This window comes from Anser cygnoides, chromosome 3, assembly GCF_040182565.1.
Source record: "Anser cygnoides isolate HZ-2024a breed goose chromosome 3, Taihu_goose_T2T_genome, whole genome shotgun sequence".
NCBI lineage: Eukaryota > Metazoa > Chordata > Aves > Anseriformes > Anatidae > Anser > Anser cygnoides.
The window spans coordinates 101,526,352-101,549,314 of record NC_089875.1 but is presented as its reverse complement, the minus strand read 5'-3'; the positions used below and the strand labels follow the sequence as shown (position 1 = coordinate 101,549,314).

The 22,963-nt window shown below is 37.5% G+C and overlaps 1 protein-coding gene across 5 annotated transcripts in view; it reads left to right on the top strand.

The window, feature by feature from the left end:
- The window catches only part of FBXO25 (F-box protein 25), a 30,272-nt gene extending 7,599 nt beyond the window's left edge, over positions 1-22,673 (top strand). For 4 of the 5 annotated variants that reach the window (XM_013172318.3, XM_066994837.1, XM_066994839.1 and 1 more), the window contains exons 3-11: positions 3,819-3,925; positions 5,203-5,252; positions 6,823-6,915; positions 9,776-9,869; positions 10,120-10,304; positions 11,768-11,950; positions 13,701-13,844; positions 17,887-17,913; positions 21,551-22,673. In XM_013172318.3, coding sequence (XP_013027772.1) covers positions 3,819-3,925; positions 5,203-5,252; positions 6,823-6,915; positions 9,776-9,869; positions 10,120-10,304; positions 11,768-11,950; positions 13,701-13,844; positions 17,887-17,913; positions 21,551-21,640 — 973 coding nt within the window. In that variant the 3' untranslated portion in view covers positions 21,641-22,673. The remainder of the gene's footprint in view (positions 1-3,818; positions 3,926-5,202; positions 5,253-6,822; positions 6,916-9,775; positions 9,870-10,119; positions 10,305-11,767; positions 11,951-13,700; positions 13,845-17,886; positions 17,914-21,550) is intronic. The other variant, XM_013172319.3, reaches the window with a different exon arrangement.
- The last annotated feature ends 290 nt before the right edge of the window (positions 22,674-22,963 follow it).

Sequence of the window (22,963 nt, the reverse complement as noted above, 5' to 3'; positions counted from 1 at the left end):
TACTTACCAGCAGATTCAGAAAAAGCTTCCAGGCGTGTAAGTAACTCTTACAAATTCAAGACAAATGTTTTCACTAAAACAGAACTTTTTCACCTTGTTCAGTTAGTCATCCAGTGCTTTGGTGAATCCAGCTGAGGAATTAGTCAAAAGCAATGAACATAATAATGATGCTCGAACAAACATAACTTGTTATCATGCAGGAGCAATAAATGATTGGGAATAATGCTCAAATGCTACACTTCAAATTAGTTCTGTTTATGAAACCTGATATGGAAAAAGTGAGGCCCCCAGTTTTGTAGCTCTCATTTAGATAAGTAATGAAATTTTTTTAAGTGAGGAGAGCACTGTATTCATGGTATCCAGTGGTGGGAAACATGGCTGAGGCAGAGCTCATTCCACCTGAGGGAAGCACGTATCTGTGGGCTGAGCGCTGGCCACAGCTATCTGCAGTTTGTACCTACAAACTTTAGTACAGCTGTGTGTTTCCAGTGCGCTGTGTCCTTGAAGCTTGGTGGGGAGAGAAAAGCCCAGCCTTACAGAATTGTATTTAAATACCTCTCAAGAGTAAAGCCCTCTTACATGTTCCTTTTGAGGTACAAGAAGGAGAATCCGTATGCAAGAGTTTCATGACCATGGTATGCCTTTTTGTGTGTTAGGTCCATATGAACTACCCAGGCCGGCAGGCCAGTCATTCATCTGTAGTCTCATCTCATTCACAAAAGTGCTATTAGTACTGGATTGGAGTCCTCAGATTTGAATCTAGTCTTAGGTAATTTTAGCATTTGACAAGTGTGGTGCAGGCACTTAACTCAGGGTTTTCTATACGTGGTCAAGCTGTAAATGGCTTTGAGTGTCACCTGGAACACTTAGTGTCTCTCCGTAGGTAATTGCATGACGTTTGGGAATTTCTTCTTCCACAAGAAAAGTAAGGGGATGAAGAACAGTCAGTTTGGATAGCCCTGTCAAGCCTTCCAGCATTTTAACTGTCATGCCCAAAAGGTTATTTACATACACCATTATGAAGCTGCTGTTTTGAAAGAGCTGAAATTCTGGCATGCTTTATTTATGTAGGGTATTGTAGCCTTAAAGTATCTGTAGGACACCAGATGCTTTGCTTTTAGAAGCTATAGAACAAATTTTGTGAAAGTGCTTCATCAAGACAAGAACATAAGAGTAGCTGTAAATTGGCAGTATTACGTATGTATTTAGATCCTTTCAGGTGCACTCAGATATCATGTGCTATTACAGTAAAAACATTCAAGTCATCTGTTATGCCATATGGCTCGTGTAGCACTTGATTCAGTTTCTTCTGTCTTAGCGTAACTGTAGTTTGGTGGTTGGGGAGGCAGGAGATGTTCTTGGTGAAGTGGCTTTGCTGATCAGGCAGCTCCTCGGATTTCTTAAAGGAACTTTAAAAGTTGCTGGGGGTGTACCTGTAATTAATTACCTTGGTTTTCCTAATAGCTGTGAGACCATTGCTTGCTTTCTCAGTAAGACTGGAAACACGTGAACCCCTTAAAGTTTATCAAGAATGATGCTGATAGTACAGGTGCACACCTTCCTTACACAGGGAAGGACTCCATGGAGAGTACAAAGAACATGAGAAGATGAAGCCTCATACGAGAAAATCCTCAGATTGTCCAATTTTCTTGCTAAAATGACATGAATTCCCAGAATGTCTCAGGTGGATTTGAAAGTCAGACTAATGTGCCTTGAAACAGCTCTCTGTGATTCCTTGTGTGAATTAACTGTCCTCCTTAGGCTGCCTTGCTTTTGTGTCTGATACTCGAGGAAGTGTGTATATGAGGGACTGGGAGGGGGAGAGCAGGCTTTAAATAACTTGAGATATGTTACTGCTCTGTGCTGCTTTCTAGGGACTCTTTCTCTTCAGGAACAAAAGAAGGAACCAGATTAACCTTCCTGTTCTAAAGCTGGCCTTCAGCAGTGCTGCCTGCCCTGCTTTGCTCGCTGCAAAACTGGTGTGGGTGTGTTTCTGTTCTGACGGGATTATATTGTATAATATCCTGTGTCTCTGTAGCCTTGTATCTGTTGCTAGGATCATAAAGCCAGAAGCTTTACTGGGGGGCTGAGCTCTATTTCTGATTCTTTAACAACTTGCCATGTGATGTGTTGATATGGTCAATACACTAAAGCATAATTATTCTAGTGAGTTTAAAAGGATTTCCTTCATGATGGTGGGTAGGAACTGGTATAACATGATATAATTAAAGTAACTTGTCAGCACTGATGTTTCACTTCCATCAGTTGCCAGTTCCTTTTCTCTGAACTCTTTTTGCTGTTTGACTAGATGTGATGTTTGGCAATATTGCATAGAATATTGAAATTGTGAAGTCTATCCTATGATTTAAAAATGTTAAGGCATGAACCAAGGCCCTCACCTTGAATTGAGTTCTACCTGAACACAGGTGTGGGCACTTTTTTCAGGGTTTAAACTTCAGGTAAGAAAAAATTTGTATTTTTGAGTCTTCTAAACTTGTGTATCTTTGAGCTAGTGTTTAGTGATTAGAGCAATTATATAAAAAGCTTTTTGTACCGTGGTGTTTAGTCATCATCCTTAAAAGATGATTCAGGCCTAAAAATTTTTAACTTTATTAAATAGTAGCAATAGACTAATATGATTTGCGTTCTTTTGCCATTTAATGCTGAAGTGCAGGTTATTTTTGAATGAACCAGTGATCTTCATTTTTCATGTTCAGATTTTGCTGGTGCAATTTGAAGTTCAAACTGACGTTGACGAATAGATTTGGCTGGCAAATTCAGATTTTAAAAAATGTAATGAATGGGTAGAGTGTTCTACAGCTTTCTTTTTTCTAAAAAAGATGACTATAAAAATGACTATAAAATAGTCTTATAGTTAAGCTTCACTGGATTACTTCGTTGGTTACTGTAGTTATCCGTACGATATTACTGCCGTAATATGAATGATCTCTCACCTGTACTAGAAAAATGCATATCCATTACCTCTATTGCTTTTGCTTAGAATTATCTACAAAAATGGAAAGGAGAATCTTTGTTGTATAGACTTACATAGCGCAGGTAAGGTTTTTAATGTATATGCACTTCAGAAAGTTTACCCAACAAACTTTAATAGCATGTCCATATGCTTGTATATAGTGTGTGTATATGCTATATACGTACACTTGGTAGAGGTGGTCTTTGTCAGGCTACATAACTTACTGTCAGAAGTGACAAAGGTACAGTTGATCCTTCTTGGGAAAGATGGAGGTGACTACATGGTTCTTGATGCCCTACAACAAGTGGTAGAACAGCATGGCAATACCTAAATTATGTACAGTGTTGTGATTCATGCTTTTATTTAGAGACTTTCTTCATTTGCCCCAAAGTTGACTGTGAGGGGGGGAGAGATGCCTTTTTGCTGGCTTTCTGCCTGAGTGGTTGTGTGGTAACTCTGCCTTCACCAGTGTGCTGCGGTTCCATAAGGCTTGGTCCATTTTGGATAGTGACTTTAGCATTCTAGAACACTGCAGACTGCCAATTGTCCAGCTAGTACAGCCACCTCAGTAATCCTTCTTAAATGTCACTAATGACTTACAAGAGAGCTATTAAGAAGATACTTGTATGCACTTAATCACTTTGATACAAAATTCAGCACCGCTAGGAAGGAAAGAGCAAGGCAGCTTCTCTCAAGATGTGTTGCTGTAGACCTTCAGGTAGACAAGCATTATTTAAATATATGATTTTTATTGCAGCTGGCAGGCTTTTAAATGTAGAGAACTATAAGCTATGTGCAGCTTAAATATTTAATCATTGCTGTTCTAATTATGTCTCTATTTCAGCATTTTAACTGGTGATGAAGATGAAGAAATATACACTACAGAGGATTGTGAATTAGCAGCCAAGAAAAGGAAAAAAGACCACTGTAGGAATAACACAAATTCACAATGTAAGTCTGGGTTATTTTCATTTAATTTGGATGGAAGACTGTTGTAGGTTCAGGAAGAAAAAATGTAGTAGCCATTTGTATATATGTATCTAGAGAGTAGCCTTCTAAGTTATGGCTACTTCTGTACTGACAACAAGTTCTGGTGTCAGAAGTGATGTATCTTAATTGGACTGTGGCATTGATCACCTACTGTGGGATTTAGAGATCCAAAGGTAATTCATTTAAGAATAACAATTCCTGAATAATAATTACTTTCTGATAAAAACTACTGGTTTTAGATGAAATTCTTGATGCTTAGGGCAGTCTTTGCTTATCAGAGCAGCAGTTCTATTTCTGATTAATTCAAATTCTAGTTACACAAATAGCTCTAGAGTTGGTTCAGAACTAAATATCATTTGGTGTAATACCTATAGCTCTTGGTAAAGACTTCAATGAATTTTTTGAAATTTCTCTATTGAAATACCAAAGCCACTTTTGTCATACTCCTTTTTTATAAAAGGACCTGTTTTAGACTCCAAGTGTGAGTGATAGCAAAATTTCTTGAAGTACAGAATTTGAGTAGGTAAAAATAGGCGAATTGATAGCAAATTTGGGGGGGGGTTCCCCCATTGATCTTGAAATTATGTTCATTATTTTGTACCTTCCTAACATTGTAACAGAGAGAGTCTTCGAGAAATCTGCAAGCATCATCAGGTTTGTGTGGGTTTAAAGTATTTCAGAAGATTCAAGTGGTTATATGTAAGAGCACACTTTAATCGGACAACATATCCAGACTTCTGCAAGCTGAATGTCTGTGTAAATTGCCATTATTGGTCTTCAGTAGTCCAGGATTCTTCAACTACTTGGAGCGAGTGGATGCAGATTAGGCACATTTACAGATGCAAATACTTTAAAAAAGTAGAGCCTTCAGGAACAAAAATGTTGCACGTTTCTGTACTCTCCTGAGCTAAGGAGCCCTGTGAACCAAAAAGTATCAGGGCTTTTAGGAGAAAATGTCTGCTGTTGGTACACAGTTAACAAAAGTTGTGCTACATCTGCCCACTGTGTCCCAGCTCCTGTGTTTGGTTTATAAAGTTATTTAACTTTAGTGCATGTTTTTAAAGTACACAACTTCTGAAACTTTGTAGTCATTCTCTTCAGTTGTAATAAACTTCCTTCACCAAAACTGCTATATTCTCTCTCCACTTATGAAGCATTTTGAGGATGGTCTGTTTTCTTCATCTTCCTAGAAGGCGATACCTAAAATAGAAGTTCAGAAAAGCTTATTTCTTTTTCAGGTTTTTATCGTGAAAATTGGATTTATGTCCACAAGGAAAGCACCAGAGAAGTAAGTCCTGTATGCTGTGGGTCAATTTCTAGCATCTTTGTGCTGCCTAACTTTTAAAAATAAGCCATTTGTCAATTTTTTGTGACTTCTAAAAAGTTGTATTTAACCCTCTCTTCATTGCCACTGTAGTACATCGTCACTTGCTGAGGCAAAGGCAGGTGACAAAGAGACTTATGTGAGCCATCCTGGCAGAGATGGGAGAACTCACAAGGATGGATGTAGTAGGCCTCTGGTACTTCTCCAAGCCCATTCGCCTCTGTCTCTTATGTATAATTACAAGGTTTTGAAAAAACATCTCCAAATAAAGTGTTTGCAGGCAGCTACTTGATATTTTGGGATCTTGATGTAAATTTGAATGTGAGTGAAATCTAAGGCCCAGACTTTGCTAAGAGGACCCTTCTATTCAAAGTTCAGATGCTTCTTCCTGTTTGGGATACAAATGGTATCATGTAACTGCAAAGGATCTTGAAATGACCTCCTGGAAAGGGAAAGGTGAAGCTGACATGTCCATTATATGTAGAGAGAAACTGTCTCAAAGTTTATGTTGATTCTTACGATTATCTGGGATGGGTGGAACTTGGACACCTGTGAGAATGCCTTTCATCAACACTAATGCCAGCCAGCAGAGAGGGGAGGAGGTGAGTCCAACACTAGCCAAACAGGCAGAAGCTGGCGTTGCATTTTGGAGCTGAGAGACACCTGAGTACTGTCTTCAGGAAGAAAGTGGTGTTGTAGAAAATGAAATCCTCCAGTCTCACCTCTACATAAGTATTTTTGCAGGGCAGTGACACAGGCTGCCCTTCTACATTTGAAGGGTATTACAAAGCCTTTCACCATTTTTCCATGTTTTTTTTTTTTTTTGCCTCAAGGAGGTCACTGTGGCAGTCTCCTGCATGGCTATACACTTACTCAGTTTTTGATCCCATGGCATTTCAGGCTGACACTACCACCCTAAGTAATTCGAAAACAACCTCTGAAACTTTTGCTTTTGCCTTATTATACCTGTGCAGAAGCACTAAAAAGAAAAGCTATTTCTCTTGCTCTTGGTATCTAAGAAAAGTGTGGTTATATTTCTAGTGCCCAGAAAATAAATTCTAGATGTTGACCATTTGTTCTTCCAATTCCAGGAGTAAGTAGCCATGTTCTTACCTCAAATGTGAATGTAAACTCAGTCAGTGTGTGCATATGGTTGTATGCTCGGTCTGCTGTCTGAGCAAGATGCACCTTGTGCCGAGGCAATTACAGAGCATGGTGGCCATGCAGTAGTGAACAGGTTCCGAGGACACATGGATACCAGTGATTACAGACTGCACAGTTACTATGAGTTTAAAGGTCTCACAATCGAGTAATGTTGCCTGGGTACCTATTAGTTCTAAATAGCATATCTGGCTTCTTTTGTTCTACAAGAAATGAAATCTTCAGGCCAGTTACGTCAGTTCTAGGAAGTGCAGTATGTATAAGCTTCAGTTGCATGGTAGAGTGCTTTTATATAGACCTTAGCAGTTTAGGGGGGCGGGGGGTGTTCTCTTGTTTGCTTCTTTCCATTTACAGTGTTTATTTCTCTTCTCAGAGACATGGCTATTGTACTCTGGGAGAAGCTTTTAATCGCTTAGATTTTTCAAGTGCAATTCAGGACATCAGAAGGTTCAATTACGTGGTCAAAGTAAGTTCTTTATTTTAGATAAGTCTTTTACAAATGTGTTTTCTGATGTGCCTATGTGTACAGAAAATGTTGCATTGACCAGTTTGTAGTTTGTGTAAATATTGTGTACATAATTCATACTGCATTAAGCCGCTGGGCTTCTATGTGAAACTGAGTGATTTTTCTGTGGTGAAAACTGGTTATATTGGTCTGTGAAAGCCTATAGCTTGAGAATGATGGTGATGGCCAGTATTCTGCTATACATTTGCAGTGAAATAATGATGGTAGTTTCAGTTGTTCCTCAGTCTGGGTAGTGAAACCTCTTTAAAGGAGAATATTTCCTATACAAACAAATAGTAAAGCATAATACATCTTAAATATAATTAAAACAGCAATTTCCAAAACAATATTTGATGTGTAAATATTCTGTGATTTCTTTTGCACTTAATGGGAATGTGATTCCCTGCACTATTTTTGAGCATATATTTCAGAGGCTTACTTTTGATAATATTCCTTAACTTTTTTGTATTCCAGCAATTTTATTGTAGATTCTTTTACTGATAATGCAGTGGCTTGAAGTTTACAGAAACAATTACGTTGCATTAATGTTATGATTCTTCCTCCTTGAAACGGCCCTTTCTCATTATCTTAGCTTCTGTGGGGTCAGATCTAGTCTTAAGTTGAGAATTAAGTGCAAGAAACCTGGAAGTTTAGACAACAGTCCCACCTGTTTTTTAAAACTCATTAACTTGTATTTCAAGGGAACCACATGCCTTAACCTCCTAGATGCATAAACAGCTTCTCATTTGGAAATGCTTGTTTTGGGAGGTATTGATCTGTCTTCAGACCCAACTATTTTGATTTAACTTGAGGTAGTAAAGTGTTTTACCCTACTCCTAAAGTAGCTCAAAATGTGAGACATCAGGCATAGAGCTCAACTCAGTGTTGAGGCCAATCACAAAATAGTAGTGGTTGGATAGTATTCAGAACTTGAAAAGACACAAAACATAATTGAATAACCCTATTGAGAGAACACCCTAACTACTGGAGTTACTATTTAGAGAGAAAACATGTTCTGCCCATCCTTATGAAACTGTATTATACCTCCAGAAAAACAGGAGTTATGGGACCAGAGGAAATGAGGAAAAAAAAAACTTGTTCCTAGGCTATTGGTTAGGGTACTTGGCTGTTTTATGTCCCCTCTAGTTTTTTTGGTATGTGCACACTATTTTTTTTAAGACCACTGTGTTCTACCTAACCTATTAGCCTCAAAGAGGGTGGATCAGCTGTTTACCTGCGCTTGTTTATAATATTTTCTTAGCTATTAAATGTCTGATACATAATTTGATATGGATGGCCTTTTTAGAAAGTGTTTCCATTTGAATAAATAGTTGATCCATTTGAGGCTATAATGCCTAATAGACAGCATAAGCCATTGCTATGCACTTAGCCCAAGAATCAGCTTGTTAGATCCTTGTACATGTGCACCTGCTAAAATTCTTGTCTTAATCCTTGCATATTAACCTTCCTTGAAAATGGAATCTTCATTAAAGTCAGCTGGGTAGAATTTGTTTCTTGGATTTGATCTGCAGTCTAAGTGACAGGACTAATTATTTTTAAGTTAATCAAGAGAAATGTACATTCTTGCTTGAATTGGCAAACTGCCAGAGACATCTAGGTGTTCTCCAAATTGTTAATCAAACTAAAAGGCTTTAAAAATGCCAAGAAAGAGGTCCTGATACCTAGTCTCAAAAGCTGTATAAATAGATTAATTGTATTTAAATACGTCAGGAGTTAATTCCTCCTTTCACAGTACATAATGTTTTGTCAGGGATCATGCAGAGAAGCCAGAAGGAGCATTATTAAATCAGGGAGAGAACAGGTGTATTCTCTCCTCCTCCAAAGGAAAATTAATGTTGAGTATAGTGTCAAGTCAGTGTTTTAGAAATGAAGATACAAAATAATTTTTGACAGGCTTAGTCTTTGCTCATCCTCTGTGCCAACAGTTGATTCTCTCCTACAAAGCATGGCTCTGCAGGCTGGTGTTCAGAGTACTCTGTAGGAATTGTGGTTTCTGCTCCCTGCTTTCCGTTTCTGATGCATTGAGAAATTTTGTCCTGCACTCAGTGTTATGAATTGCAGTCATAGAGCTTCTAAACATTACAGTGCTGTCATAATATTGAAGTCTCTTGTATTTGAGAGAGGTCTTTAGAGACCGTTTTCTGTTAGGGGCAATCCTTATCAGCTGCAAAGCCAAATCTAAAACAAAAGTGAATAAGCAGGACTTAACTACCTTTTGTATTTGTGAGCTTCCAAAACACACATTCTTTTATTACAGTTTACAAAGACCATATGCCATGTGGTCTATGATAGAGATAAATACATAAATTTTCAAAATACTGTACAAATACATTCCTCTCCATGAGTTGGTCATGGAATGCCACTGGCAATGCCTAAAGCTTTCTGCATTTGTCTTGCTCCATTTTCCAAACTCTGTAGCTTTATTTTAATGATATGGTTGTAGTAATCTAGGCTGTTATAAGTGAAATGTGTGTACTGAATGTGTATTTGAAATCATCTTTTACTTTTGTCTGTCTTAGGATGGCTTTGGTTGGAAGGGACCTTAAAGACCATCTTAATTCCAAACCCCTTGCTATGGGCAGGGACATTTCCCACTAGACCAGGTTGCCCAAAGCCCCATCCAGGGATGGGTCATCCACAGTGTCTCAGGGAAACCTATTCCATTGCCTCACCACTCTCAGAATAAAGAACTTCTTCCTAATGTCTAATCTAAATCTGCCCTTTTATAGTTTAAAGCCATTCCCCCTCCTCCTATCACAAGACTCCCTGATTCCCTCTAACCTTTAATTCCTTGTTTTAGCTCTTGCAGTTAATTGCAAAGTCCCAGTTAACTTCACTGAGTGGTGCAGCACAGAAGAACTACTTTAACATTTTGGACAAAATTGTGCGGAAAGGTAAGACCTAATATTATATAATCTGTTTTTTCAGATTTCATAGAAATATTTGCCATCTAGTATGAATGTTTTCTGTTACTGCATTTTATCTGTTGAAACAGATTGAAATTAAATGACAACTAAGTTCTGTTCAGAAACTGACTACTATTAAATTCACTATGAAATGTGATGAATGATGTGTTAGATGAAAGAATTGTAATAAAATTAGTAACATGGTTGTCTTTCAATTTGCATGATGTGTTTTTTCTAGTCATGGAAGACCAATATAATCCACGATTAATCAAAGATCTCCTACAGGATTTGAGTTCTACTCTTTGTATACTAATTAGGGGAGTAGGAAAATCTGTTCTGGTTGGAAACATTAATATTTGGATGTGCCGATTAGAAACTATCCTCTTGTGGCAACAACAGCTAAAAAATCTTCAGATGAACAAGGTATGTTGTTAAATTGTGCAGATGGTATTGGGGGGGGTGGAAGGGGGGAGAGTATATTGAACATTAGTTCATGATTTGTAAGTGGGCAAAAGTTTAAATAAGTCTTAAACAGATGAACTTGGCTGAAAGAAGTTTCTACTACAGGAACCTCACTGATAATGTGACTTACCTTGAGAGAAACAAGAAGCCCACAGTTCAGTTTTCTTTGGTTTTGGAGAAGTAACATGAAGTTACTGAAATGGAAACAGTTTTCTAATATTTTCATAGCTCTTCTCTAATAAGAACTAGTACAGTGCCTATACTCCTGCTTTCTGACAGATGCATAGCTGTAATTTTTCTTATCCAAGCAACTTCTAAAATGTTTCTTTTTTTCTGTCTACCTAACAGTCTACAAATTTTTGATTCTGAAGTAAATATTTTAGTACTAACAATACAACTTAAATTGAATTTTAGACATGGACCGGGAAAACAATTTTAAGTAGCAATTCCACAGTTGCAATAGCACAGTTGCCTTTTGTTTAAAAAAAAAAAAAAGGATGACTTCAGTGTCTGGACTCTGATTGTACAGCTTTATTCAAAGTATGTGGAATGATGTGCTGCTCCAGATTTTTTTTAAAGTGGAAACTTCTGAAGCAAGAAACTTGTGTTTTAAGGCTGATCCTGTCTTGGGCACTGCTGGATGAAATACTCCCAAGATGTTGCACACAGTAAAACTAAACAGCTATTTCATCTGTTTGCTTTCAGCTTTGGAGTTGGCCTTGCTGTGTGTGCTGGGCATCGGAAAGTCACTAGGTTCCTCTTTTTTTTTTCTGTTCTAAAGTTGATCTCAACAGTTTTCATGTGCCAAGCAACCACAGCAAAGAGTTTGAGGCACTGTGGTTACTGCATCTCTTTCCAGCATGCCACTTGCATCTAATCTGCTTTGTGTTGGCTGAAATAACTGATTAGAGATCTTGCATCTGTAGTACATTGCAAGCAGAATGGTCTTGAACAGAACGATAGTCTAAGGGATGTTTATAACAGTGACACCATGGAAAGTCTAGTCTAAAGTGAGATAAATGGTGGTGAGTAAACAAACTTAACCTAGAGTCTGCTGGAGTACAGCTGCTGTGGGGCCGGGTCTCCCTGGCAGGGCAGCTCCACTAGGTGGGGCAAGCAGCCTCCATTCTTCACCTGCCAGCAGGGACCATGCCTCCAACAAATTCTCTTAGAAATTGACATAAAATTGTCTGTATATTCTCTTAAGAGAAATTTTCATGTGCTGTTCTTAATAAAAATTGAGAAACTTAGCCTATAAATAATCAGTTGAAACCTTACTTTGATTACTGTGCTAATAATCAGTTAGCCATGGATAATACTCAATGGGTTTGTATGAACTAAACTAAGACCTGAGATCTCAAGATTTCTATTTGTACCTTTTACTATCAAGTTTTTGTAGCTAAGTCTTCAACTCTCATTTCCAGCAAGTCAACAATGGTCTTACACTTAGTGATCTCCCTCTGCATATGCTGAGTAACATCTTGCACAGGTTCTCTGATGGCTGGGACATTATTACCTTAGGGCAAGTGACCCCAACTCTGTACATGCTCAGTGAAGACAGACAGCTGTGGAAAAAACTATGCCAGTACCATTTTGCAGAAAAACAGGTAATAATCATTTGTATAAATGTGAACTGTCTTTGCAATACAGTATACAGATAGCATGTTGAACTCATCCTTTTGAGATAAAAATGTGGCAGCGTGTGGTAATATTTAGTGTTTTTTTGTGGTTCATACTAAAAATTGTATTCAACGTCTGAGTTTAGGGTAGAGATTAGGCCGTTTCCTTACATTATTTAAAACAAAAAGTCTCAAGACAAAAGTCTCAAGATTTTTCTTTACTATGCAGTCATGAGTGTGGTAGAGAATACCTTCAAGGTGTCATTATTTTCAGTATCTAAAATGTAATTTTGCTAATCAAGGTAAGCAGACATTTGATTATCAGATATTTGTGATAAGACATGAAAATATCTTAAATCTGACAGATTGAAGTGGTACCATTTGGTCAGTGACTAGCAAATTAGACTAGCAAATTAATTACTAGTATAATGGGAAAGGTAGAGGAGAAGATCAGTTAACTCTCATGCAGTTGACTCGAATAAAAATTTTTGTAAGATAAAAGACTTCAGGGTGAACTTTGTGGAAAATACAGCTCAAGGGAAGCCAAAAACTTTCCTGAGGCAGCTCGGGTGAACTCAAGGTAGGGTGAACTCAAGGTAAAGTGATGAAGATAAGTCTAATGGTTGAATGGATTTTGAGGGTAGGTAAGGTAAGGTCATCTGAACAGTGACAATAGCTAGGGAATAATTTATATTAAGGTAATGCTGGGGAAAAAGATCACTTAATCATTTCAGTATAATGAGCTAGTCCTGTGTCTTATAAAGAATACTTCTGCACAGTGGTGCCAATGTATTCCTAAATATTCACATCCAATTTTTATTAGAATAATCTAATACAAAGTAATTTTTCAATATCAATTTATCAAATGCTGCTCTTTCTGTTTAAGAATATGCTGCCTTAATAGCTACAGAGTGGAGTTGGGTTGTTTTTCCTCTCCTCTGCAGTATATTTGTTGAGCCATTGAAACAACTACAAAACCATACTTGATATCTGAAGAGCACTTTTGGAAAAAATAAGAACTTTACACAGGGAAACTATTATGAAACAAAGTGAAGTGTAGCTGAAATCACAAAGGCGGTGCTGTTCTCACCCATGTGGCAGTAGTCTTGTGAATGAAGAAAGCCTGTAATGTATTAGCATTTAATCCAGACAGAGTAGAATAAGGAGCCTTTTGCAAATACACTTAATAAACCTTTTCTGTGGATTAAGATGGAGGGAAATGGTCATTCTGCATTAGCTACTCTTTGCATGCAGATGTGTTCAAGTACATCATTCACTATTTTTGCTGTGCTTCTAGAAAGACCATAAGATGTGAAAGAATCATGTATATTTTTCAAATGGAAAAAAAAGTGTAAATCCAGGGTTACCATCTTACCAGAAATTCATGAAATGTAATGCACAATTATCTTATTCCCGACATAAAGAATTAATTATTTATGCCTCTAAATATTGTTTTTATTATGCAGTTATCACTGACTATAATTAGAATCATTTCAAGACAGTGGAGTTAGATCAGTTGTATACGACCTACTTCTTCTTGGCAAATCTGTACTCCTATTTTTAGTGTGTTAACTTTTTCTGTGGCTGAATCTCACTACTTTTCAGAGATATATGATATCAGATTGCCTTCAAAGAATGCCTGTTACAACACTTCAGTTTAGATACCTTCAGTTTTCTAGTCCTTTACCTGATTTGACTAGTTCTTTAACCAATTTAAAGGAAAGTATTTTATGTCCAGTTTTGTAGGCATTTGATTCTATCAGAGAAAGGCCATATTGACTGGAAGCTGATGTACTTTGCACTTCAGAAATGCTACCCAATAAAGGAGCAGTACGGAGACACCTTGCATTTCTGTCGACATTGTAGTATTCTCTTCTGGAAGGTAAGAGCTTTGAAATAACCAGAAATGGGTTCAGATAGTTACTGATGATTATCTGAAATGAAAGTTAAGATCATCTTCTCAGTTTTATCATGTGAGATGTGGTTGGACAGCTAATATCTAAAGTTCATATGGAAGCTTTATATTTTTTAATTAGTATTGAATTCCAGACCGGTTCCTGAATTAGCATTTTTATCTCTATATCTGACAATCTTAATACTTAGAATTATAAGGAAAACTGCCCATGGGGAAGAGTTGCAGTCTGTGTCTTCTTGTATTTCTTTAATATTAAGTGAAGTTACAAGCTTGTATGAAGTAACCTTCCATTTATGGCATCCTTCATCTAATGATGGCATGGCAATCAATAAAAGCCTATAGTAAGATATTACTGTAGCATTCCTACCATGTTGGTATAAAACTGTATTTTTAGTCTTGTTTCTGTTCTATATGAAGCCACGAGGAACTTGTTTCTGTCCTATATGAAGCTATGAGGAATGTTGGAAACTTCAAAGTGTATTTTATGTTGATTTTGATGTTGGCCATGAAGCATACAGGATGATCATAATTTCTGTTGAGCATTTTCCTATTTCACTCATGTGAACTCAAGTTATGAGTTTACTTTGTATCATAATTCAGCCTTCCAGTCAGTAAGGTTTCTTTAACTTTACAGCTCAAAAACCACATATGAGTAGTGCTAAGAGGACAAAGAAAAAGAAATATTTGAGAAATCTTAATCTTGAGAAGTATTTATCTTCTAATTCATAGAAATTAGTTGCTCTCATGTCTTCTTTCTATAACTTAAGAGTTGCATGTCAGTGTGAGACCTCATTCCATATAAAAATGAGGCCATTGAACAGAATAGGCCAGCCTTCATAGAAATAGCATGATATTGAATTACAATATTTTAAACTTGAGGGTTCTTCATATCACAGAAGCTCTTGCAGGTACTAGTATATTTCACTAAATTAATAGTAGGAAAGCAGATAGTGGTAATTGGTTTTGCATTGAAAAGCCTGGATACTTGCTGAAGAATGAACCTGTGTCAAGAATGACTGAGTGTTCGTTCCATTCCATTATAGTGGAGTAAGTCTTAATTTCACCCTACATATTAAGCAACATATTTTCTTTGAAAGATATTTTAAAGGTAAAGCATATAGTGTACATGCAGCTGGGTACTTCTGGTATCAGATTTGTTGGGTTGTCTGGTTTTACTGTTTTTTCACTTTACCTCTGTCTCATTCTGATAATTGAACATACAACACTTCAATATTATTGTTGACTAAATGTTTGGAGTTTGATATCAGAGACCACATGAGACAGTAAGAGGCAGTGAACCTCTGCAGGCAGATGTTGTTACCTTACCAACTCCATTGTATTACTGGAATAGTAGCACTTGCTCTGTGGGTTATATTTTTAGTGAAACACAACAGAATGAGCTGTTAAAGGTACTTCGTTTGGTTTGAGCAGTACCTGTTGATTGCTGTTGCAATGCTGACTGACATCCTGGAGATTTGGACAGGTCTTAGTGATTGTAGTTTAATTGTATGCTTCGCACTAAAATTCTGGAGGAGGTGGTTTGCAATTTTAATTATTACTGTGAGCATGAAAAACACATAGCTTTCTTTGATAAATTAATTTATCAGTGACTGGAAGAGGCATTAGATACTCTCAAGATTGCAGATACCTCCATTTTGGAGGGCACATTCAATAAATACACTGTAGGGCAGCTCTCTCTGTTAGAGGGAACAGGCTGGAGGGATGAATATGCTGATAGAAATCTCATGAATGAGGAGAAATGCCAGTGCCTGTACTTGGGAAGGAAGAGCCCCTGGCAGTGATCCAGGCTGGGGCAGGCCTTGGAGCAGCTCTGCTGAAGCCCTGGGGGTCCTGGTGAGCAGTGAGCTGGGCCTGAGCCAGTGGTGAACCCTGGCAGCAATGGAGGCTCTTGGCAGCCTGGGTGGGTTTCACCAGAAGGGGTTAGGGAATGGATCGTCCCTCTTGTCACTCATTAGACTGCATCTGGAATACTGCACCCAGCTGGGGGTCCCCCAGTATAAAAAAAAAAGCTGATAACACAGAATTCGGGGAAGGTCCAAATGGTCTGGGTGGCTTGAGGACTTGCCATGTGAGGAGAGGCTGGAGAAGACCACTTCAGAGGAATGTAAGAGCCTGCCACGAGGACAGCCAAGCAATGGAACAGTTTGGCTGAAGGGATTGTGTGGTTTCCATCCATTTTGATGACCTGAGCAATCTGGTCTGATTTCATAGCTGACCCTTCCTTCAACAGAAGGCTGGACTGGAGACCTCCAGCCCAATTGTTCTGTGAGCCTCAATTCAGTTTTGCTTCACTAGGCTTTAGAAAAGGACACGGCTTAGATTTTTAAAATAAATATTTGATCAGGCTGAAAGATTGTTTAAAGAATTGATTTCTGACCAACTGGCACCACTACTGGCAGAGGTTAATCACTAAGAGGTTAATCAGTGGTCTGAAAAACGGTTCCTCTGTTTACACTGGCAGGGCAATGTGAGTAAAGAACTGCTAGTCACAGTCACACTGAATTGTATGGAGGGAGAATGGTTCTGCTTTTTCAGGCACGTGTACCTATATCCTTTCCCAAGCTTTCTGAACAAAGATGAGAAACAAAGTGCATGTGTGGGGGAACTTTATCAGTTCTAGCAAAATGATGTGTTAGATGAATGTATTAATCAGGAAACTATTTCTGGCTTTGACAATTCAGAAGAGCTTCAGGCAATGAACTGGGCACACTGTGGGGTTGCCATAACTTTTTCCCATCATTCAAGAACGAAGCAAAACATTGGTGCAAAACATAGGTGCAGAGGAAAAGTTCTGAATGAAGACAGACAGTTCAGTTTCTTTAACTTAGCTGTATTAAATCTAAGAAGGAATGTGACTGCTCTCCAGAAACTCTTAGAGGAGGTGAATAAATGTTAGACTACTTAAGGAAATTATTTCAGGGCTATCCCTTAGCACGAGTTGTAGAAACTAGTTGTGGTAATATTTGAGAGCTTAAGTTTTTTAAGAACCAAAGCAGTGAGACCATGAAATATCACTAGTTATGCCTGTGTTTTATATCTGAGGAGAGCTTTCATCACTTTGTGAAAACGATAATATAAAAGCTGGCAACAAGAGAGGGTTAACTAAATCTTACCCAGGCAATTCGTCTGGTCCTTTATTTCATCCTTTTTAAAGGAAGATTTGCACAAAAAAGGGACTGAGGACTGGTGAATTGAGTTGGCAAACAGTTGAAGTAAGGGATTTTTTTTCATTTTTCAGTATGTTATGATAATCTTCAAGAGGTTTTCAAGCAGCAGCATTTGAGGCATGTGTTGCTGTATTTGTTTAAAACCTGTGACCATAGTAATGCTAAGTACAGTAAGGAGACTCCTAAATTCATCGCAGGGAGTGCAGTGGTATAATCATCTTGTACTCTTCTGTGTTAAAGGAAGGAATGACTGTAAGAAGCTCTTCATATTGCATGACTCCTCATTCACTTTGAGAAGTGAGGATTTTTCCGTACTGAAAGCGAGCAAAATATGTAATTCCAGTAGTTCAAAAAGGGCAAACTGATAAAAGTGTTCAGAGAAGCATAATGTATTACTATTTCTATATGCTATTATGCGTGCTCTTCATTTATATGAGTACTATTTCTGTTCCTCCAGGCAACGTTGCCATTGTGGGCAATTCTCTTACTTTCTTGGCCAACTCAGTAGTACATTACAGAACTCAGTAGTACATTACAGATATCCCAGGGATGGCCATAGAAGTTGAAAAGCCTTTTGTTCTTACAGTATTACATAAAACGCAGGGTGTACTGAAACTGTTTTGTATAAGTGGTATATTTCACACTTGGTTTTAGTAGTCTTGGGGCCTGTACTGATTTTGGTTCCTCGATTTGCTTGTGACTTTCCACAGGAATAAGACTATTTTTCTAAATGGCACATAAACCTTAGCTTCAATAAACCTTAACTCTGCTTCTTTCACTTTATGGCTCTCCTTCCTGCTTCCTTCTTCATGATCTCAAAGGACTACCATCTTGCTTTGTTACTCAAGGTATTTCTTATGTGTCTCATCTGTTTTCAGTGCTAACTGGTGTGTAATGTCAAAGTGTATAACATGTTCATTTCTTTGTTTTGATACTTGTTCTTGTTTCCCCACATCAGCAGGAATACTTTTAATTTCCATGTCCCTATCAGATAAGTGGTGGTGACTTTCCATCTCAGTTTTCATCTTCGTTTTTTTATTATTGCCATATTGCCTGTTATTGCCATTAAAACTGGGGACCATAATTCAACATCTAATGAACATGAGTACAAAATTTTGGTTAGATTTGCTAAGAAACAGGTCTGTGCACTCAGTGTTGGTAACTGTGCGCTCCCTGATGTATTTAATTCAGTATTGAAATCTGAAAAGAGTAACACAAACCTCACTTTCTGTTAAGCGAAAGTACTGCAATCTGTTTTATTCCACTTGGAATACTCATGTTCTTATAAAAGAGCCTCTCTGAAAAGAAATTCCCAAAATGGGCTACATGTGACTTGGGAGGGTGAGAGAGGCAATTATGTTATTTTCTGAATGAAGAGATGGTGGAAATAATTACACGGAAAAGGACTGTGGCTCCAAAGTTGTCATGGGAGCTTTGTAATTTGCAGTTGTGATAAAATCTGAGGAACAAAACAATTACATTTGTCAGTAAACATTTTTTCCTGGTGAATTCTCCTGTTAATTCAAAAGAATTGTTTTAGCTTTAAGTAGATATATAGAAGATCAGTGTGACTTGTTCATTACTTTTCAGTATTTAATAAATGTAATTTCAGGGAAGGAGGAATACTCATAATTACAGGAAGTTTGATTCTCCTCTTCAATCCACATCACTTTAACTGTAAAATTGTTGTTTCCATTTTAGCAACTTAAACAAGAACTGATCTTACCGAGATTGTTACTGGCTCTATAATTCCTGACTGAGCAGAGCCTTTTGAAAGCATTTTTATGATCATGCATGGAGCAAAGCATGTTACATTTTTTCCTAAAATATTTACAAGTATAGGTATAAATAAGCACTAAAGGAGAATAAACTAACTTTTCCCAGAATCTTATTTCCTGGAAACTAGGAAGTTCTACTCATGACAATGAGTAGAAGAGATATTATTAGCAACTACCTCTGGGAGTGTGCTTTTTCTGCCATGGCATCTCCCCTCCTTATAAGTGTCATCTCAAGATGAAAGCAGTAGAGCAAAAGACTGAAACGTGCACTAAACCTTTCTTGTGTATTTTGTCTACATGGACTGAACTCCAAGTAGAACTACCTATTTCTCTTCCTTTTTTCTTCCTGCTATTAATGTAACAGCTGGTTTTTCAAGTGATACTAAAGCAAGCACTAAAAGTGGGAGAATGAGATGTCGCACAGTATTTTCATATGGACATCTATATTTTTAATGAAAATTACGAATAATGTATCTATAGTGTAATGATTTTCATTGGAAAAGCTGAGTACCATTTAGAACATATGCTTGGTCTACTCACTTCAGTGTTGCAAACCTTTTGGAAGTGAGTGTGGCATCTCTGATGAACTCATGTAAAGAAAATAGTAAGAAAAAAAACTCCACTTCCAGATTCCTTCCTTCTATTAACTAAATTGCATATAATTTCATTTCCCATGGAAATGAGAGAAACAAAGACTGCAGTGGTCTGCAATCTACCTACCATATATTTACTTTAGCTTTCTCATCGTACACTGTGAATTCATCAACACTGGAAAGGGAGAGAAGCCCCTCAAAACCTGGGATGACAGTTTGAGCCTTGGACTGTTATTCATCAAGGTGTTTGTTTAACCTCTTCATTGAACTGTCTGGGGCCTTCTTTTCATTACAGCTCTGGCATTTCTTTCCTGTAGAGTGTTCCAATAAGGTACAAAACTGAACTTTCCACTATAAGATGAATTTGAACCTTGAATAATCAGACAGTTGTGCTGAGTTCAAGATTCTGTAATCTTAAAGAAAGCACTGCAGGTTTGGTGAACTTAGAATGAGAAAGTCTTTTCATTTGATGTCCCCAGTTCAAAAACTAATAGAGTGAAGAAAATTGACTTTTCACTATGCTGCAGAACACAGATCAATGATGTGTTGGATATCTGGCCACAACTGAATGCACGTACACGTAAAATAGAAGTTCATTTTAACTTGAAATGTTTTGTTATTGGGAAGTGAGAGAGAATGAGTGCTCTGCAGCTTCCTCTGTAAGACTGAGGAAGCTACATGTAACTGAGGCTGGCAGTGCAACAGGTTGTGATTACACAGCTTTTCATGTTACAGCTCTTGTATTTCAGCTTTAACTGACTTATTAAGCTGGTTGTATCACACAGTAGAGGACTGCTGTCTCCTAATTGTTTCTTTGTACCAGATACTAAGAACAAAGAAACAGGAGACTTTGCAGTGGAACGCTCCCATGTTTAAACTGGAAACCATTGCAAGGAAGGTTTAAGTGCTGTGTTAATCACTCAGTTCCAGAAACTTCACCTACCAATAGTCTGTGCTAAATGAAATCTTAGTGGGTAGAGGTGCAAATACTTGTTTGCTATCATAGAAATCTTTCTACATCTTTCCTCATAGCTTATAATTGCTGCCTCAGTGAGGGATCTATTCCATAATGGGCTTATGCTATTGATTCTCTCTATAGAGAGGCACGTGTGTATGTACATCCACCCCAATATAGCCAATATTTTGCAGAGCTGGTCACAACACTGCAGTGTTAATTTTAGAACATTAGAACCACGTTCTAATTTGTTTTTATATCTGCTCATTACATAAATACTCCTGCCAACTGATTAATTCAGGCCCTGACAGTCTGTAGCCCTAAACTAATATGACTTTACTATTTCTGGGCTGTTCAGAAAGCTGTACTTTCAATCATCATCCCACTGGTTGAATCTGACCCAACAGCTTGTGAACTCTACCTTCCTTGTTTCATTGTGCAAGATCTTTACCATGTCCTTCCTTTAGTCAAATCGTTGTTGGGCTTAATTTCTGTTCTGTGTATCGTTTTAATTACACCAATGGGTAATGATTTGAGGCAGTTCCTTCCTCTGCATGACTTTATACATCCTGTCCATCTTCTATATTCCTAACCTGCCTGGGTACAAATATCTGGTTTAAGGCAACAATTTCAGCCGGGTAAAAGGTAGGAGTGAAAAACGTGTTGGGAAGAGAGCAAAGGTAGAAAGACTTCTGTTGACTGGGACATCAAACATTCTGTTCATTTTTGGGGGGAATTGTCTGCTGCTCTTCACTTGGAAGACAAAGAGCTCATTTTCCCCTGAAGTAATATCTGATTTCAGTTTTTCATTGAACAGACAAATTAGGTTCAACAAAGCAGCTGTTTTTTAAATTACATTTAACAAAATGTACTTTTTTTTCCAAGAGCTCTGACTCAGGCCCTGTTTTTTGAGGGGAGGAGGGGTGTTTTTTCCTGAAATCTGAAGCATCTCAATACCACAGTCAAATGGGAAAGGCCTATTTTTACCTATATGTGTGTGTGTATATATATATCTGTATAAGTGGATTCTTAAATTATCAGTTTGCTTACAGTAGTAGTAGTTACATGTCCCTTATATGTGAATTCTTGCATTTTTTTAATTGGGGGGTAGAGATTGGGGATATAAAAAGAACTTACTATTTTCTCTCTCATTTTGCAGGATGGAGGACACCCCTGCACAGCCAGTGATCCAAACACCTGTCTTATGCCAGTATCTCCTCAGCATTTCATTGACCTCTTTAAGTTTTGAGATGTTCAGTAGCTGTTCTCCTGTGTTGTGGCCATTTTTGTGAGGAGTCAGGCAGGATCTGTCGTGCTTCTTGTGCAATATATTTAATTGTTATGTTTTGTTGTCATTTATAAAATGGATATGGGGGGACCTTATCAGACAGGTGTATTTGGAGTGTTGGTTTTCAGCAGAAGAGAGCTGAGGAGGAGAAAATACTTAATCTTTGTTAGGGAATCTGCATTGAATGACCATTTTAGTTGCGATTTTAAATACATTTTTGATGCCTTAATCAGTTAAAATAATCAGTTAAAACTATGTGGAAGAGTTCTGAAAATTTCTTGGAAGAGTTAAATTATTCTTACAGGGACCAAAGGAGTTTTTTTGCTGATTCCTCTTTCTTTAAGCCACTGTCTTCAGAACACTTCCATATAACTTACACCATTATAAAGAATAGGCCAATAATTCTCTTGGACTTGTATCAGTTACCATCAAGGCATTAATTGTTGTGAGTTAGTGAATAAAATATAGCTGTAGTTATATATCTGAATCTATAAATAAAGGAAATAACCAATTTTTGTATGTACATTATGCAAAAATTCTTATTTTTCTTAAGAGGACTTTATTAAATATATAACCGATCTCAGCACACTCTAACTCAGAGACATCTGGGGCTACTGGAAAGTGACTTTTGTAGCTACAGGTTTCACTTACACTGCAAATGCAACTGCATTAATTCATCTTCTAAGAAGAAGACATTTACCAAAATTTAATGAGAATGGAGTTGCTTGTTTCTAGACTGTGTCAGGACAATGCAAACTGAGGTTCCAACCTGACAAGCTATGGAAAATCCTGGAAGGTAGTCTGAGGTGAAGCACCTTCTGCTAGGTTAATCAGGTAACAAATTCTCCGGGAAGTTATCTTACTCTATTCTGTAAAGCAAAAGTAATTGCTGAGCTGCAATTTTTCCTTTACCTGTCTGAGAAGCGTTGGTATTGTTGATGAAATTTAACCAATAATATGTGATGTACAGAAAAATAAAACTTACTATATTCTGTGCTTGCTTATTCTGAATCTAGTTTTGCACAGTGTAATAAATCATGCTTTTTATTACTCCTTTAAGTCTGTCTTGCATAGATGAACCCATTTGAATTTTATCGTAAGATCTTTCTATAGCCTGTTCTTTGTAGTGATTCGTAACAGAATGAGGAAAAATGCAAGTAGTTCAAGTGCCATTGCTTTTCAGTAATTGGTTGTATCAGCGGTTGTATCAGCACATCTTTTTTTGAATGGGACAGTTAAAGATTGTTAATAGGCTGCACAAGAAGACACTATTAGAATTTAGAA